The sequence below is a fragment of the Polypterus senegalus genome, chromosome 7 (genome assembly GCF_016835505.1).
Source record: "Polypterus senegalus isolate Bchr_013 chromosome 7, ASM1683550v1, whole genome shotgun sequence".
In the NCBI taxonomy this organism is placed as follows: domain Eukaryota; kingdom Metazoa; phylum Chordata; class Cladistia; order Polypteriformes; family Polypteridae; genus Polypterus; species Polypterus senegalus.
In genome coordinates this window covers 36,645,923-36,662,299 of record NC_053160.1, presented here as the reverse complement: position 1 = coordinate 36,662,299, position 16,377 = coordinate 36,645,923, and the positions used below count along the sequence as shown (strand labels likewise).

At 36.9% G+C, this 16,377-nt stretch overlaps 1 protein-coding gene across 4 annotated transcripts in view; it reads right to left on the bottom strand.

The window, feature by feature from the left end:
• Positions 1 to 16,377, bottom strand: part of pdzd2 (PDZ domain containing 2) — a 456,165-nt gene that overhangs the window by 139,621 nt on the left and 300,167 nt on the right. For 3 of the 4 annotated variants that reach the window (XM_039758492.1, XM_039758493.1, XM_039758495.1), the window contains 2 exons: positions 9,389 to 9,540; positions 392 to 445 (listed from right to left, as the gene is read on the bottom strand). In XM_039758492.1, coding sequence (XP_039614426.1) covers positions 392 to 445; positions 9,389 to 9,540 — 206 coding nt within the window. The remainder of the gene's footprint in view (positions 1 to 391; positions 446 to 9,388; positions 9,541 to 16,377) is intronic. The other variant, XM_039758494.1, reaches the window with a different exon arrangement.

Below are 16,377 nucleotides of genomic sequence, written 5' to 3'. Positions count from 1 at the left end.
CCTGAGCCGACCCACTAACGTACTTGTTCCTAATCCTGTCCATCCCTGTCACACCCAATGCAAATCTTAAAATCTTTAAGTCTGCAACCTGTATTTTGGTCAATTACAACCACTTCCAACCCATATAATATATCTAGTCTCAGTAACGACTTGTAGACCTTCCCATTCACTCTTGCTGGTAACTGTCACAAATGACTCCTGACACTCTTCTTCACTTCTCTTCCACACTCCCCATTACTCTGTACTGTTGATCCCAGGTATTTAAACTCACCCACATTCACCAACTCTACTCTCTGCATCCTCACTACTTCTCTGATGTCTCATTCACACACATGTATTCTGTCTTGTTCCTACTGACCTTAATTCCTCTCCTCTCTAGAGCATACCTCACCTCTCCAGGTAGAGTAGTACTTTGGAAACCATCAAATTTCGACTTGATGATATTCTGCAGAAGTAAGGAGAATAAGGATTGAGGAGTTATACATGGATGGATGGAATGTTCAAGTCAAAATTGTTGCTGTGTATGATAAATGTGGGCTTTCTTTTCAAGTAGTTACAAAACAGTGCAGTGGTTTAAATATGTATGCCATTTTAAAGTGGAGCAAAATGAAAACTGAATTTTGGTTTCATCGAGGCCACAGAGTAGATTTAGTAGTTCTTATGATGGTTGTGTTTGGTGCTGCTATGTCTTGTTTATAACATGGTGTCATACACAAGGAAGTAGGGGTATTCTCAGGGCTGGTGTATTCATACTAATTCCACTCCGAGTCAAGAAAGGGCACTGGTGTTCACCTCTTCTATTCTTTTGTCTGCAGACAAGAAGCTCTGCAAGGATCCTTATGTCTCTTCCACTCTGAAGACCATAAAACAGATGTCAAATGCACATTATGACAGTCAAGTAATTCATCCATGTTTGGAAAGACACTTGCTAAAAATGACCATTATCTGAATAATTTCTTTCTTTTTCCAACACATTATACAGGGAACACCAGCTGGTGACCAAAATCTTTTATGTGTGTTTGCTTCTTATTATTATACATGAACATAGCAATACTTCACAATATACAGTAATCACTCGCTATATCGTGCTTCGACTTTCGCGGCTTCACTCTATCGCGGATTTTATATGTAAGCATAACTCAATATATAACGCAGATTTTTCGCTGCTTTGCGGGTTCTGCAGACAATGGGTCTTTTTACTTCCTGTACATGCTTCCTCAGTTGGTTTGCCCTGTTGATTTCATACAAGGGACGCTATTGGCGGATGGCTGAGAAGCTAACCAATCAGAGCACGCAGTTAAGTTCCTGTGTGCTGAATGTGGTGTTAACCAGGAAGTCTCGTCTTGCTCATTCAGGATCAACGTGTTTCGCTGTGTAAAGAGTTAACTTTTGTGCTCTTTTGTGTTTCTTTGTGTGCATAGTCAAGCCCTTCATTAAGGCTCCAAAACGATTTGCTCCTGCTACGATTGCCGAAAAGGTAAACGTTTTGCATTTGTTGAAAGAAGGGAAAAGCTACACCACTGTAGGACGCCATTACAGCATCAATGAGGCTACGATTCTTTTTATTTAAAAAGTAGGAAAGGAATATAAGATCTACGGCCGCAGTGTCCTTTTAACCAGGGTGCAAAACGAGTTGTAAGTGGATGTAATAAGGCAGTAGTCTGGATGGAATCTGCTTTAGTGATTTGGATTGAAGAAGAATAACGGCGGTGCTACACAGTCGCCTGAAGTGGCTCCTTTAGAAGGGCTGTAACTCTCTCCTTTGTTGTGCAGTAAAATTAAACTCATCGTTATCGGACAAGTCATCGTGTCATTGTTGGTGAGTAACCATAATTAATTTTCTACTTACAGTACTTAGTACATGTACGTACGTTTAGTGTCACTGTACACACATTTACTGTATACAAATTTTCTTGCATTGTACTTACTTAAAGCTGGTGGCCTGTCTATCGTAATGGCTGTAACATATGTGATATCGGAGACACTCGATATCTTTAAAATAATATTTAGGTTTTACTGTATATAAACAGTGTGTTTACATACATAATTTTAATTAATCTTACCTAATATCTAAGAGAATACAAAGGGATTATGCTGTATAACTGTGCAGGGAATATTTATAAACAGTGTGGGAGAATTTATAAGGGCTTAAAATATATAAAAATGACCATACAAACATATGGTTTCTACTTCGCGGATTTTCGCCTATCGGGGTCTGGAACGCAACCCCCGCAATCGAGGAGGGATTACTGTATTCCAGAACGAGCCTTATAGGTGTATAATACACAAAAAGGAACAATCCACCCAAAAATTACATTTTTTATGAGTTATATAAATTGTGTTATTTGTAGTGATTGCTCAGGACAAAAAATGTAATCTTACATTTTCAGAGAGGGGGAGATCACAAAATTTATGGCACACTGGAGTTAAATGGGAACACATGGTGGGACTAAAACTGAGCAACAGCAAACAATATTAAAACATCCATGAAAAAAATTCAAGTTACATGTGTCACACATTAGATATGTCAGTTACCAAGTCATATTCACATAATATCCAATGTGCAACATTTTTTTTTCAAAACTATTGTTAGATTAATTTTCTGGAAGAAAATAAGTAATGTTCCACTGAAGTTTTGAGCTGAAGATCCATCTCTCTACCTCATTCTTTGGTCAAGTGTGGGTTCGGAGTAACTTCTAAAAATTTTTCACTTTTTGCATACTGAAAGCTCCTGAATATATTATATCAACCACCTCATAGTTAATAATAGGTTACAGCAAACTTACTGAAACCAGTGTAGATAATGAAAATTGTTTAAAAAATTCAAAATATTTGTGGACAACTGAATTAACCCTGGAAATATGCCAACTTGACAGAACTGTTTCCAAAAGTTCATCTTCACTATTTAATTAGGGGAAACTCTGCAGAAACTCACCAGTGCTTTCTTCTACATCTTATAGATAGTCTAGTACCATGCAGCTTTAGTGCTTCCTAGACCAATAAGGCAGCCAAACTACACCCAACAGTTTGGTAGCAACTAAGGAATCATCTCACCCAAAAGCTTCCCAGGCTTAAAAATGCATGATTTAGTGATGAATAGCTTGACTGTGGTGGAGATGCAAGAGAAAAACTATGCACTTTTTATGTTGCTATTCCTGCCCCATGTCAGCGAGAAGTCAAAAATTCAATTTATCCTCGCTTAGAGAAAAAAAGATGTGGAGTAGATGGAGGGAACAGAAAGCAAGTCACATTTAACTTATGGCCATATTCCCATGCTGAGACATAAATTTGTAAGTATATTAAAAGCTAAAACATTTAAAAATAAAATTTTTGTATACAAATAAAATTTAACCTTATATATAAAAATAAATCTTTAATACAAAAAATTAACATTGAAGGTCTTAGCAATGAACTCAAAAGAATAAAAAAGTGTTCTTCTTGATCTGAAGATCAACAGTAGTTTCATTCTGAATATGCTAAAAAAAACACCAGGAGCTGGAATTATGATTAATAAATAAATAATTATAGCTAATAAATAAATGATTACTGCTACTGAAATCGCACACTCTGAGGTGTGATATAGCATATTGGTGGAGAAACCTATCAGGTCAGGTCAGGCTGGGAAACATGCACAGGTACAGATTGTGGCTGCACCCACCACACAACAAAGCACAGACATGCAGTCCTGTCCGACCCTACCCTCCAGAAATGACCATCTATCTGCTGCAGCCAGGTGTTGGCGTGGGCATCCCCTTGGCTTGGTCTAACTGCTTTGGTCATCAACAATGAGGATCCTGCGAGCTGGATCACTCTTGGGGAATTGCTCATGAAGTAGTGCCATAACTGATGCTCCCTCACAATGCAGGTATTGTGCCTTATTTGGGACTCCATGAGCAACCACTCATTCGACACAAAGTCAAACTAGTAGTACCCAAGGATTCTCCAAAGAGACACAGTGCCGAAGGAGTCCAGTCCTCGTCTCAGGTCACTGGATAGCTTCTATGTCTCGTAGCCATATAGCAAAACAGAAAGCACCAGGACTCTAAAGACTTGGATCTCATCCTTTTGCAGAGATACAGGGAGCACTACACAACCTTTTCCAGTAACCTCATGACCCCCTATGCTCTTCCAATCAGTCTACTGACTTAATAGGAGAGACATAAATGTCACTGCCAAGGTAAGTAAACCTTTCAACGAGGTTGGCATTCCCTCTGGAGACAGACACACTGCTGATGGTTGTGCCCAAGAGGTCATTAAAGGCCTGGATCTTGGGTTTTATCTAGGATACTTGCAGGTTCAGACTCCTCCCTGTCTTTTGAGGAGAGCTCTGATCAGAGTCTTCATTGACTCCACTAAGAACACAACATCGCCAGCAAAGTTAAGATCAGTGAATCTTTCTTCACCAACAGATGCCCCACAACCAATGGACCTCAGAAGTACTAAACAGAGTAGGAGAAAGAACATACCCCTGACAAACCCCACAATCAACTGGGAAAAAAAAAACAGAGGTTCTGTCTCCACTCTGCACTGTCAGGGCAGCTTAATCAACTGAGTTGAATGCCAGGGTGCCAAAGTGAGACGAAATACATCCTTCTGGAAACAATACCAACACAACCCTCAGGAACTTTCAGGATTTTGTCACAGAAGGTCTCCCACCTCACATAAGGATCTGAAAAATTGCACCAAAGTCTGCAAGTTCCTCACATAAACTGCATGCAAATGTATTAGAAACAGCCTGATCTTGGAGTCTGGGCAAGTCCAGCCTCGTTCTCCTAGAACATGGGAGCCTACTGGACCTAAGTTGGATCTTCAGAGTAGCAACAACAAGTCGGTGGCCTGAATTCACAAACTAGGCACTTCTGTAAACCCTGCAGTTCTGTAGGAGCCTCCAGCGATCCGCAGCTCCTGACCTTTTGCAAAATTAAGGAACATGGAGCCACTTTCACCAAGGTCGCCAGACCCATGGGGACCGATACAATCCCCACCGCCAGCCCTATCAGTGCCAGTGGTCGCATTGAAATCACCAATGACCAGAGGAGTGTCACCTCTTGGGCACCAATCAACAACAGAGCGAAGTTGTGAATAAACTGTCTTCCTTATTGTGTTTGGAGCATTCACAGAGACAACACACAAGGCATCCAGAGAGTGCCTTAATCTGACTCTCATAATACGCTCATTGAAAGGAGCTGATCCACCACAGCAACATATACTCCCTGAGCATGACAGTCATCAGATCAATAAAAGGTGTACCCAAACCTATTAAAACTAAATTAAATACAGCTCTTTAACGCTAGGTAGGGGTTCTTATAAATTTATCCTGGCAGGAGATATTAATTTTGTATAAAATCCTGCTGTAGCCAGGTCATCTATAACTGCTACTACAATATCTGAAACTGCCTGGATTGTTTACAAGGTTATTCCACTCATATTCAAGACAATATTCCTTTCTTTCGCCATAAATCATAGTTACTTCTGGACTTATTTTTTATTTATAATAACTTGGTTAAGAATTATCAGGATGTTATTTGCTGTCAAAATTCTCCCTATTCACCTCTACAAAAAAAATTCATATTAGATTTTCTGATTACATAAGTGCTCCAAACTGGGAAACGAAGTGATGAGATATAAATAGAATAGAGTGATGGGATATAAAATAGAAACGTATGAGATATATCCCTGATTGATTTGTGTCTTTTTCACTGTAATGGGGTTTATAAAACCAACAACATAAACATTGCAAATGCAGCTATGATGTATTTTAAATTAATAGACTTGACTTCACATGGGCAAAATGAATAATTCCAAAATGTAACAGTATTACTTGTTAAACCCGGTTACTGAAAAAACAAAAAAGAGCCAAAGCCAGTGCCACAATGCTCCAACTAATAGATGTAATGCTTCCATTAAGATGGATACCTTTTTTCCTGTGCAAATAACACTCTTATTTAGCCATCATAAGACCATGTCACTGAATATCAACAGAACCATTAAAATACATTAAGCATTCAGAAAGCAGCTTTAGATTTCCAGCTGATGTGCACTGCCCTTAAATATTCAATACACTAGGGAATAATTATTTTTGTCAGTCTCTTGATTTCTGTGATACATTTATTCACTTGTAATATCCAATGCCTGAAGGTTCTTTATAATAGGTTATACACCTGTAAAGTCGGCTGCTGGGATTGAAATGTGTTTCATAAACAGGAGTATACAATCACTGAACTCAAAGCAGCAGCTCTTTAGAAGAATGGTATTCTCTGGCTCTGAAAGTTCACAGTGGCTACAGATATTCTCTGTCATTATCAAAGGTTCATTCCTGTTTGTGAAGGAATTCACTGCATAGTTGCTCTCATGCTTTCATGTTTGTGAACTTTGTACTTCAAGAAGAGTTTTGACTTAAATTCTGCAAAACTGTGTATTGTTGTCATGGGGCTTTAGTTCAAAGAAACTTACTCAGACTCTGGCATCTGTGTTAATATTTTACTATTTGTCTGTTTTTTTCTAGATTGCAGTTAATAAACATGTCAGACAATTTGCAGTGAATGAGCCAAATACGAATTCAGTGGAATGTTGCCACTAACAAACAATAACGCTGTTGTTTGTGCCTGCTTCTCCTCATCAGAACTGACCCCCTTTTCTGAGAAAGATTTTGGCAGAAAGGAAGCTCTTAATAAGCACATCAAAAGTACAAAGACTCTTGAACAATATGTAGAATACAGCACACATCTCTTAAGAAAGGAAAACAAAATCTTTTTTGGAAATTCAAATTTCTACTGTACTGCAAAAATAGGTCACATTTAAATGAGGAAACATTTCACCAGAACACAGGAACCAGCCTTTGACTAAGAAAAAAATGGCCTACAATGAAAATGGTAAGAACTGAAAAAGGATTTTATCATTTAAGGGTGTACGGTATACTTGGAGAGGAGAGCTATCAAGGTGAAAATATGACAAGCTAAATGTATTTACAGATATCTCACAATCACTTTTAAGATATCTTGAAATGCATTTTAATATATCTTAAAACTAAATTTACCACCTATTTCATGATATACTAAATGCATATCTTAAAATATATATTGACATGAAATCCTTTTCTTTTTAAAATATTTCAAATAAATTTTAAGATATCTCAAATGCAGCTCAAGATACCTTTAAATTACTAAAGTATCCATCTATTCTGACAAATTTCAAATAGTCTGAAGCAGCTGAAAATAACTTCCTGTAAAATTTCCCCATTTTCAGTGACTCTTACCTTCATTTCAAGATATCTCAAAACAGACATGTGTTTTATGATATCTATCTATATTTCTATATCTGAAATATCTTGAAATGCAAAGGAGGTTATTTTAAGAGATCTCGAAATATAATCCAGATATCTGAAGATGTATTTAAGATATATGCACATTGACTTCTATTTGAAGTACTGTACTGTATTTTAAAATTAATTCTCTCCAACTGAGATATTAAATTGTACTTCAATACATATGAAATACATATTAAGATATCTTTAAAAACAAAAGTTTATTTAAAAGGTATCTGGATATTTTTTTCAGAACTCTAAAATACAGTTAAAGGTATCGCAAATGTACCTCATGATATCTCAAAACAATCCTGCCCATTCTGAGATCTCCAAAATGCATTTCAAAATATCTCACAATTTCTTCCTCCTTCTTTTAAAATGTCTGAAATATAAAAAATAGGCAGTACATTCTGCTAAAGAATAGGAATTCTGAAGAAAGTGATGTTTTTCTTCTGAGATATTTCAAAATATATTTTGGATATCTTATAATGCATAGCTCTGAATACATTTGTGGTATCCTGAAATGCATACGAAGTTACACGGAGATGTTTTAAAATAATCTAAGGCATCCTGAAATGCATTTGAAACATCTCAGAAAGTTTTTTAGATAATTTAAAATAGAGAGGTGTTTATTTTAAGATGTATTGAAATGATATTCAGATGTCTAAAAAGCTGAACTGCATTTCAGGTGTCTGAAATTAAATTTCAAGGTATATCTAACTATAGAAAATGCAGGGTGACCAAAGACAAAGGAAACTACATTACTGTGCTTATTTTTACCTGCATCTGTTGTGGGAAAAATGCATGAAGCTTAAGTGGATGGAAATAGATGGTTCTGAGGCTTCCTGAACAAATAGATGCAGTATGTTTGGTATTATTTAATAAATATACCAAAAAATTATAATAAATATCTTAACTTAATAACTTACGTTTGTACCTGCAATCAGTAGAGAATGTAACTTCTTTTGCACATTATAAAATGTACCCTGAATTGACTAATTGTTAATGAGAGGTTAGGTTATGCAGCACTATGTGTAAAGTACAAGGCAAAGGTGGTTATGCTTGAGCTATATAATGCACTAGTGAGGCCTCACCTGTAGTACTGTGTTTGGGTTTAGCACCCAGGCTACAAAAATGAGATTGCAGCATTACAGAAATCCAGAGAAAACTGTTCTTTCTGATTGTAGGACTGTAAAAGACTAGAACCTTTTTAGTTTAAGCAAACAGAGATTAAGATAATGTATATCATGATGAAAACCTTTAAAAACTACAAACGGAGTTGGTATAGTTGATCCCAGCTGCTATTTTTTAATGAATGTTTCATTAACACAGGGACATAGATGAAATGTTGTTATGGGTAACAATTTTTTTTTTTACAGAAAGAACCACAGATCCATGGAATAGTTTACCAGGTAGTGTGGTAAACAGTAAGGCTTTAGGGACCTGATGTTATTTATGACAAATTAGATGAGCAGGATTAGTGAGCATTGTTGGGCTGAATGACCTCTTTAAAATTAAATGTTCTGAATGTTGCTTTGTCTACTGTTCATCCAGTTTGTCAAGAATAAAAATGCCACTCAGTTTTTCTGTTCCACCTAATGTGCCTACTGTCTGTGATTGTGCAGTGTATTATGGAGAAAATGATAAAGCACTGCTTGAAAACACTGCACGTTATGTATTTCACAGAGCCACTTTCATAGTGTTCAACATATGGAAAGAATCTCTCCTAAATAGAAAAGCATTTTTAGGTAAATGCCAATAATGTATACAGTGGATTTAGGAAGTATTCAGTCATCTTCACTTTCTGCACACTTTATTGTGTTGTACATTTAATTTTAAATGGATACATTTGCAATTTTTGCCCATCAACAACCCATAACAACAAAATGAAAACATATATTCAGAAAGGTCTGTAAATGTATTAAAAATCAAACTGAAATCAAACCCTTTACTTTGGCACTCCAAATTGTGGTCAGGTGCTGTTTGTTTTAATTTTACTTGCAATGTATCCAAAACATGATTGGAGGTCACCTGTGACATCATTTAGAAAGGTACATGTGTATCTTAGCACAGATTTATTGTTACCTTTGAGCAGCTCCACCATCCTCTACATGGGCCACTATGATGCCATGTGGAGACTTCTTTGAACCTCGTCCACCTGTAATCTGGATACCCAAACCATCTTGTCCTTTTACCATATGCATTTTCCATATCCGACTCCCTTCTCTTGACTGTGGCTACATTAAAGAAAAAAGAGGAAGACGTAAAATGTGTCATACATTGGTAAGCTGCATTTAAAAATGGCTATCAGATAAAACCTAGATAACAATCTAAAGATATAACAAAATGGGCAATCGTATAAGACCATAAAAAAAAATGGTATACCAGTGCAAATTACATAAGTAGAAAGACGTAAAAAAAATGCATTTCTGAACATCTAGTAATAAACTGACAGGTCAATAAAATGTTTTACTAACATATTGACAAGTACTTCAAATTTATTAAACTAACAATGAAAAAAGTCATTTTTGTTAATGATGGATGACACATTTTTCATGCAGTCGAGACTGAATGGTCTTACTAAACAAGAAATAACTTCTTAAGTTTTAAAGAATATTGAAAATTTAAACAGAAGTGAAAATCCAGCAATGCTTGGATTATGATTTATTATTAAAATACTTTTTATTGTAGCAACATTCTGAAAATGCTCCCATAAAAAATATAAAGACCAGTGCAGTCAGCCTAGATAGATAGATAGATAGATAGATAGATAGATAGATAGATAGATACTTTATTAATCCCAAGGGGAAATTCACATAATCCAGCAGCAGTATACTGATACAAAGAAACAATATTAAATTAAATAGTAATAAAAATGAAAAGAATTAAAATAAAATTAATGTTCGCATTTACTCCCCCGGGTGGAATTGAAGAGTCACATAGTGTGGGGGAGGAACGATCTCCTCAGTCTGTCAGTGGAGCAGGACAGTGACAAAAGTCTGTCACTGAAGCTACTCCTCTGCCTGGAGATGACACTGTTAAGTGGATGCAGTGGATTCTTCATGATTGACAGGAGTTTGCTTAGTGCCCGTCGCTCTGCCACAGATGTTAAACTGTCCAACTTTAATCCTACAATGGAGCCTGCCTTCTTAACAAGTTTGTCCAGGCGTGAGGCGTCTTTCATCTTTATGCTGCCACCCCAGCACACCACCGCGTAGAAGAGGGCACTCACCACAACCGTCTGGTAGAACATCTGCAGCATCTAACTGCAGATGTTGAAGGATGCCAACCTTCTCAGAAAGTATAGTCTGCTCTGAGCTTTCTTACATAGAGCATCAGTATCATTTAGAACTGGGTTATAAACTAGTTGATTGTAATTTCAAATATAATTCTTCTAGCAGTACAGGTTTGGAAAACAAAAAATACCAGCATACTAAAAATTTGTGTGAGTGTATTTAAATTGAAAACAAATTCTAAAACAACAGGAAATGCAAAATTACGAATACTTCATTGTATTCTTGTCTTAACAGTATAGACCTATATATGAACTGTGTGTAATAAGTGGGCATACCCTGATGCGAGGCTCATTCTGATTGGCAAGTCATTGCTGGCTCTCCTGCACTGGATTAAGCAGGTTTGACAATGTACATGTATATGAATGTACAGTATGTTTAAAGGCAGTGTTTTGAAACTGATTAGAGTTGGGAATCTCCTTATTTTTTGTTTTGTATCAATTTGATGTGTCATTTCGAACTTATGATTGTGTATTTTGTGTTTGCTTATATTTAATTCTGGGATGGAGTTGTCATGCTCCGACCATTTTGGTGAGGTCATGTTTCATTTCGGTGGCCATCTTTGTTGTGGCTTAATCTATTACGTTTCAGCTTCTGGGGTACACATGTCCCTTTTATGTTTGCTGTGTTAATTTTTTACATTATGTTACATTAACGTTTGTTCATTTGATTTCTTTATGTCAAAACATTTTCTGTTATGTTCCTTGCATTTTGTGGAGGGGCCCACAAGAGACAGAACCACTTGCCCATCACTGCAAGGAACTGCTCTCAGCCTCTGGGGAAAACCCACAGACCCTTGCGGTTCACTGACTGTGCTAATGGTTTCTCTAGTTTTCATATTGTGCTTTTGTGATGTTCTTAATTTTTTTACCCTTTTGGTCTGTTTTTGACTCCACTTACTGAATTGTGTATTTGTTCTTTTGTGAATTCTGAGCTTCTTTGTTAAACAGAGCCTTTTTGGAAATTTTATAACTTATTTATAAAGATTCACTTTTATGAATAGCTGGGGTTAGAAAAATTCTCTCCACTCTTGCTGGCATTTTAGACATTTCTGTGGCATTATGTTGCAAACTAGAGGGTGCCTAAGCACCAAACATTTTTAGCCATGTGACGCTAACTTTGGGATGTGTAACATAATCAATTCCAGCAAATATAAATGATGGCAGTGTAGCTTCTGGTTACCCTAGTTTTTCAAAACAAATCTTTGTTGCATGTTTTCAAGTTTTCCTTAGTTACATATTTACTTTTGGTTAGTTAAGATTGCCTAGTTCTGCTCAGATTTTTTCCCCTTCCTTTATTAATTTATTGCAATCCATACAAAGCAATCAAGTTTTTACAAACAGAAAAATTGAGTTAAGAACAGATCGATCCCCACCCCTGAGAGAGAGAGCAAACCAAACCGCGTGAAATTTAAGGCTTGTAAACATACCTAAATTAATAAATTCTCTATGCTTTATGAGCTTATTTTAAAATATTACTGATTAGATCCTGCCATGTTTTGAAAAAAGTCTGTACGGATCCTCTAACTGAGTATTTGATTTTTTCCAATTTCAAATAGTATAACACATCGGTTTCCCACTGACTTAAAAGAGGAAAGTTTGTGTTCTTCCAGTTTATCAGAATAAGTTTGCGTGCCAAAAGTGTAGTGAATGCAATCACAATTTGTTTGTCTTTCTCCACTTTAAACCCATCTGGAAGAACCCCAAACACAGCTGTTAATGTGTTAGGAGGGATTGTGAGGCCAAGGCTGTCTGAAAGGTAATTAAAAATTTTGTCCAGAATAATGTTAATTTGGTGCAGGCCAAGAACATGCGACCCAGTGAGGCTGGGACTTAGTTGCATCGTTCACAGGTTGGATCATCCCCTGGAAACATTTTGGAGAGTTTTAGTCGAGACAGATGTGCTCGATATATAATTTTGAGTTGTATAATTGTATGCTTTGCATATGGAGCTCGAGTGAATTCTCTGCATTGCTACTTTCCACTCCTTTTCTGATATATTAATTGAGAGATCTTTTTCCCAGTGTCCTCTTGGATCTTTGAAAGGGAGGGATTGTAAAATGATTTTATATATTGTAGAGATGGTGTCCTTGAGATTGAGCAATATTTTTTCCAGCATGGATGAAGGTGCAAGATGAGGAAAATCTGGAAGGTTCTGTTTAACAAAGTTCCTGATTTGAAGATAGTGAAAGAAATGTGTAGCTGGAATGTTAAATTTGGAATGTAATTGTTCATAGGATGCAAAGACGTTGTCTATATAAAGATCTCAGAGCAATTTAATTCACAATTTTTCCAGATATTAAAACTGCATATGTTTGTGAAGGTTGAAAGAGGTGGTTCTCTTGCAGAGGTGCCACAGATAGAAGCTTCTCCGTCTTAAAATGCTTTCTACATTGGTTCCAGATTCTAAGTGAGTGGAGCACAATTGGGTTATTTGTATATTGCCGATAACGAGTGTTTATTGGAGCACAGAACAAGGAATACAAAGAAATACTGCAGGATTTTACTTTTATTGCGGACCAAGCTTGTGTATGTTCTTCTATTTGTGTCCAGGTTCTTATCGCCTGTATATTTGCTGCCCAGTAATAAAACTGGAAGTTAGGTAGAGCCATGCCGCCTTCTGCCTTTTGTCTTTGTAGGGTCGCTCTTTTGATGCGTGGATGTTTTGAATTCCAAATAAATGAGGTTATTGTTGAATCTAATTGCCTAAAGAATGATTTATTAATGTATATTGGAATGTTTTGAAATAAAAAAAGGAGCTTAGGAAGAATATTCATCTTAACAGTGTTAATTCTTCCAGCTAGTGTGAGATGAAGGGTTGACCATCTATGCAAGTCTTGTTTAATTTTTTCCATGCAGATGGCGAAATTTTGTTGATATAGAGCTTTATGTTTACTTGTGATGTTTACCCCTAGGTATTTAAACTGTTCTGCAATGATAAAAGGTAGGGTATCTAATCTAATATTATATGCTTGAGAATTCACTGGAAAGAGTACACTTTTATTCAGATTAATTCTGAGACCAGAGATCTTTTGAAATTCTGTGAGTGCTGCTAAGACTGCAGGCACAGAATTTTCTGGGTCCGATATATACAGTACCATATCATCTGCATATAATGAAATTTTCTGTTTCAGTCCTTCTCTGCTAATCCCCTTTATCTGATCAGTATTTCGACAATGTATTGCCAGTGGTTCAATGGCAATTGCAAACAGCAGCGGTGACAAGGGGCATCCTTGTCTAGTACCACATTCTAGTTTAAAGTAGTCTGAGCAAATGTTGTTGATGCAAGTTCTGCCACCAAAACAACTCAGTTTACTAATCTTGTTAGTTTAAGTGATTTTGAACTTTGCATGTTCTTTCCATGACTCTAAGCAGGTTTTTTCCATTGTTTAGCCCTTTTGATCTCCTGGTCACAATATCTATACTAATAAAAGGCAAAGCCCTCACTGACTGACTGACTGACTGACTCACTGACTCACTCACTCATCACTAATTCTCCAACTTCCCGTGTAGGTAGAAGGCTGAAATTTGGCAGGCTCATTCCTAACAGCTTACTTACAAAAGTTGGGCAGGTTTCATTTCGAAATTCGAAATTACATTACTTTTAAAATTTTTCCTTTTCTTTTTCATAACTTCTTTAACATACTACTTCTCCGCTGCGAAGCGCGGGTATTCTGCTAGTTCACAATAATCTTGGCATAGAGTCTGTCTTTTCCTAATAGAAAGAATAGGAGAAAGTCATGTCACGTCCTGCATTTGCATGGTGGCAATGTGAGTGAGAAAAAAAGAGACACTTTTTACAGTTCAAGATGTAGGAGTGAATAGCTGATATTGAACACTTTTTATTAGCAATGTCTGGACGAGGGCTTTGACAGATTAGAAGTATGCTTGTGTATACAATTATTTAAAAACACATTTCAGTCTAAATATGTACATTATACCAGCATCAGCTGAACCCGTCAGATTCTTTAATTATATGTGATATGGATTTTTGGTGAAATTGGCTTCTTCCACGTCAGCCCACAGACCATTTACCCACAAGTGCTGTGACAAGTAGGCAGTCCTTGATATTACAAGCATATCATAAAAATTTTAAAATATTTCAGACATGCAGGTGAATTAAAGGAACATATAATACAAAAATATATAATGAGAAAACCTGCTGCCTCTATGGGTCTCCCTAAACATACATATCATGGACCACTTGGACAAATATGAGAGGTGAGAATGCCCCCTCGGATTGACTTTTAGCCCAGCCTTTGATGGAGCTGTTTAACTATGGGGAGCCAAGTTAGAAGACCTGTCCTGATGCATCTACCTCACTATTGAAGTTTCATAAAACAAGCTAAAGTTCTGAAATGCTTCTGCATTGTTAACTGAGGTATTACTTTATTACTTTTGTTTATCAGATTCTGTATATAAGTACATTCAGAGTGGCTTTAAATCACTGGATTAAATGTGTTTTAACTGTTTCCAGAGAAATGCACCACAAATTTTTCTTATTTTCTATTCTGTATATTACTCATATGTTATTGTTGTCAGACATTTAATTTTCTCTTATTCCTTCTTGATGAAAAAGTTTGACGGCAAAATTTAATTATGAATAAATGTCCATTTATTTTGAGAAAAGAAAAACAACTTAAAGAAATACAGGTACCGGTCATAAAATTAGAATATCATGACAAAGTTGATTTATTTCAGTAATTCTATTCAAAAACTGAAACTTGTATATTAGATGCATTCATTACACACAGACTGATGTATTTCAAATGTTTATTTCTTTTAATTTTGATGATTATAACTGACAACTAATGAAAGTCCCAAATTCAGTATCTCGGAAAATAAGAATATAAATTAAGACCAATGCAAAAAAAAAGGATTTTTAGAAATGTTGGCCAACTGAAAGGTATGAACATGAAAAGTATGAGCATGTACAGCACTCAATATTTAGTTGGGGCTCCTTTGGCCTGGATTACTGCAGCAATGTGGCGTGGCATGGAGTCGATCAGTCTGTGGCACTGCTCAGGTGTTATGAGAGCCCATGTTGCTCTGATAGTGGCCTTCAGCTCTTCTGAATTGTTGGGTCTGGCATATTGCATCTTCCTCTTCACAATACCCCATAGATTTTCTATGGGGTTAAGATCAGGTGAGTTTGCTGGCCAATCAAGAACAGGGATACCATGGTCCTTAAACCAGGTACTGGTAGTTTTGGCACTTTGTGCAGGTGCCAGGTCCTGTTGGAAAATGAAATCTGCATCTCCATAAAGTTCGTCAGCAGCAGGAAGCATGAAGTGCTCTAAAACTTCCTGGTAGACGGCTGCGTTGACCTTGGACCTCAGAAAACACAATGGACCAACACCAGCAGATGACATGGCACCCCAAACCATCACTGACTGTGGAAACTTTACACTGGACCTCAAGCAACGTGGATTCTGTGCCTCTCCTCTCTTCCTCCAGACTCTGGGACCTTGATTTCCAAAGGAAATGCAAAATTTACTTTCATCAGAGAACATAGCTTTGGACCACACAGCAGCAGTCCAATCGAGACGCTTCTGACGCGGTCTCTTGTTCAAGAGTGGCTTGACACAAGGAATACGACAGCTGAAACCCATGTCTTGCATATGTCTGTGCGTGGTGGTTCTTGAAGCACTGACTCCAGCTGCAGTCCACTCTTTGTGAATCTCCCCCACAGTTTTGAATGGGTTTTGTTTCACAAGCCTCTCCATGGTGCGGTTATCCCTATTGCTTGTACACTTTTTTCTACCACATCTTGTCCTTCCTT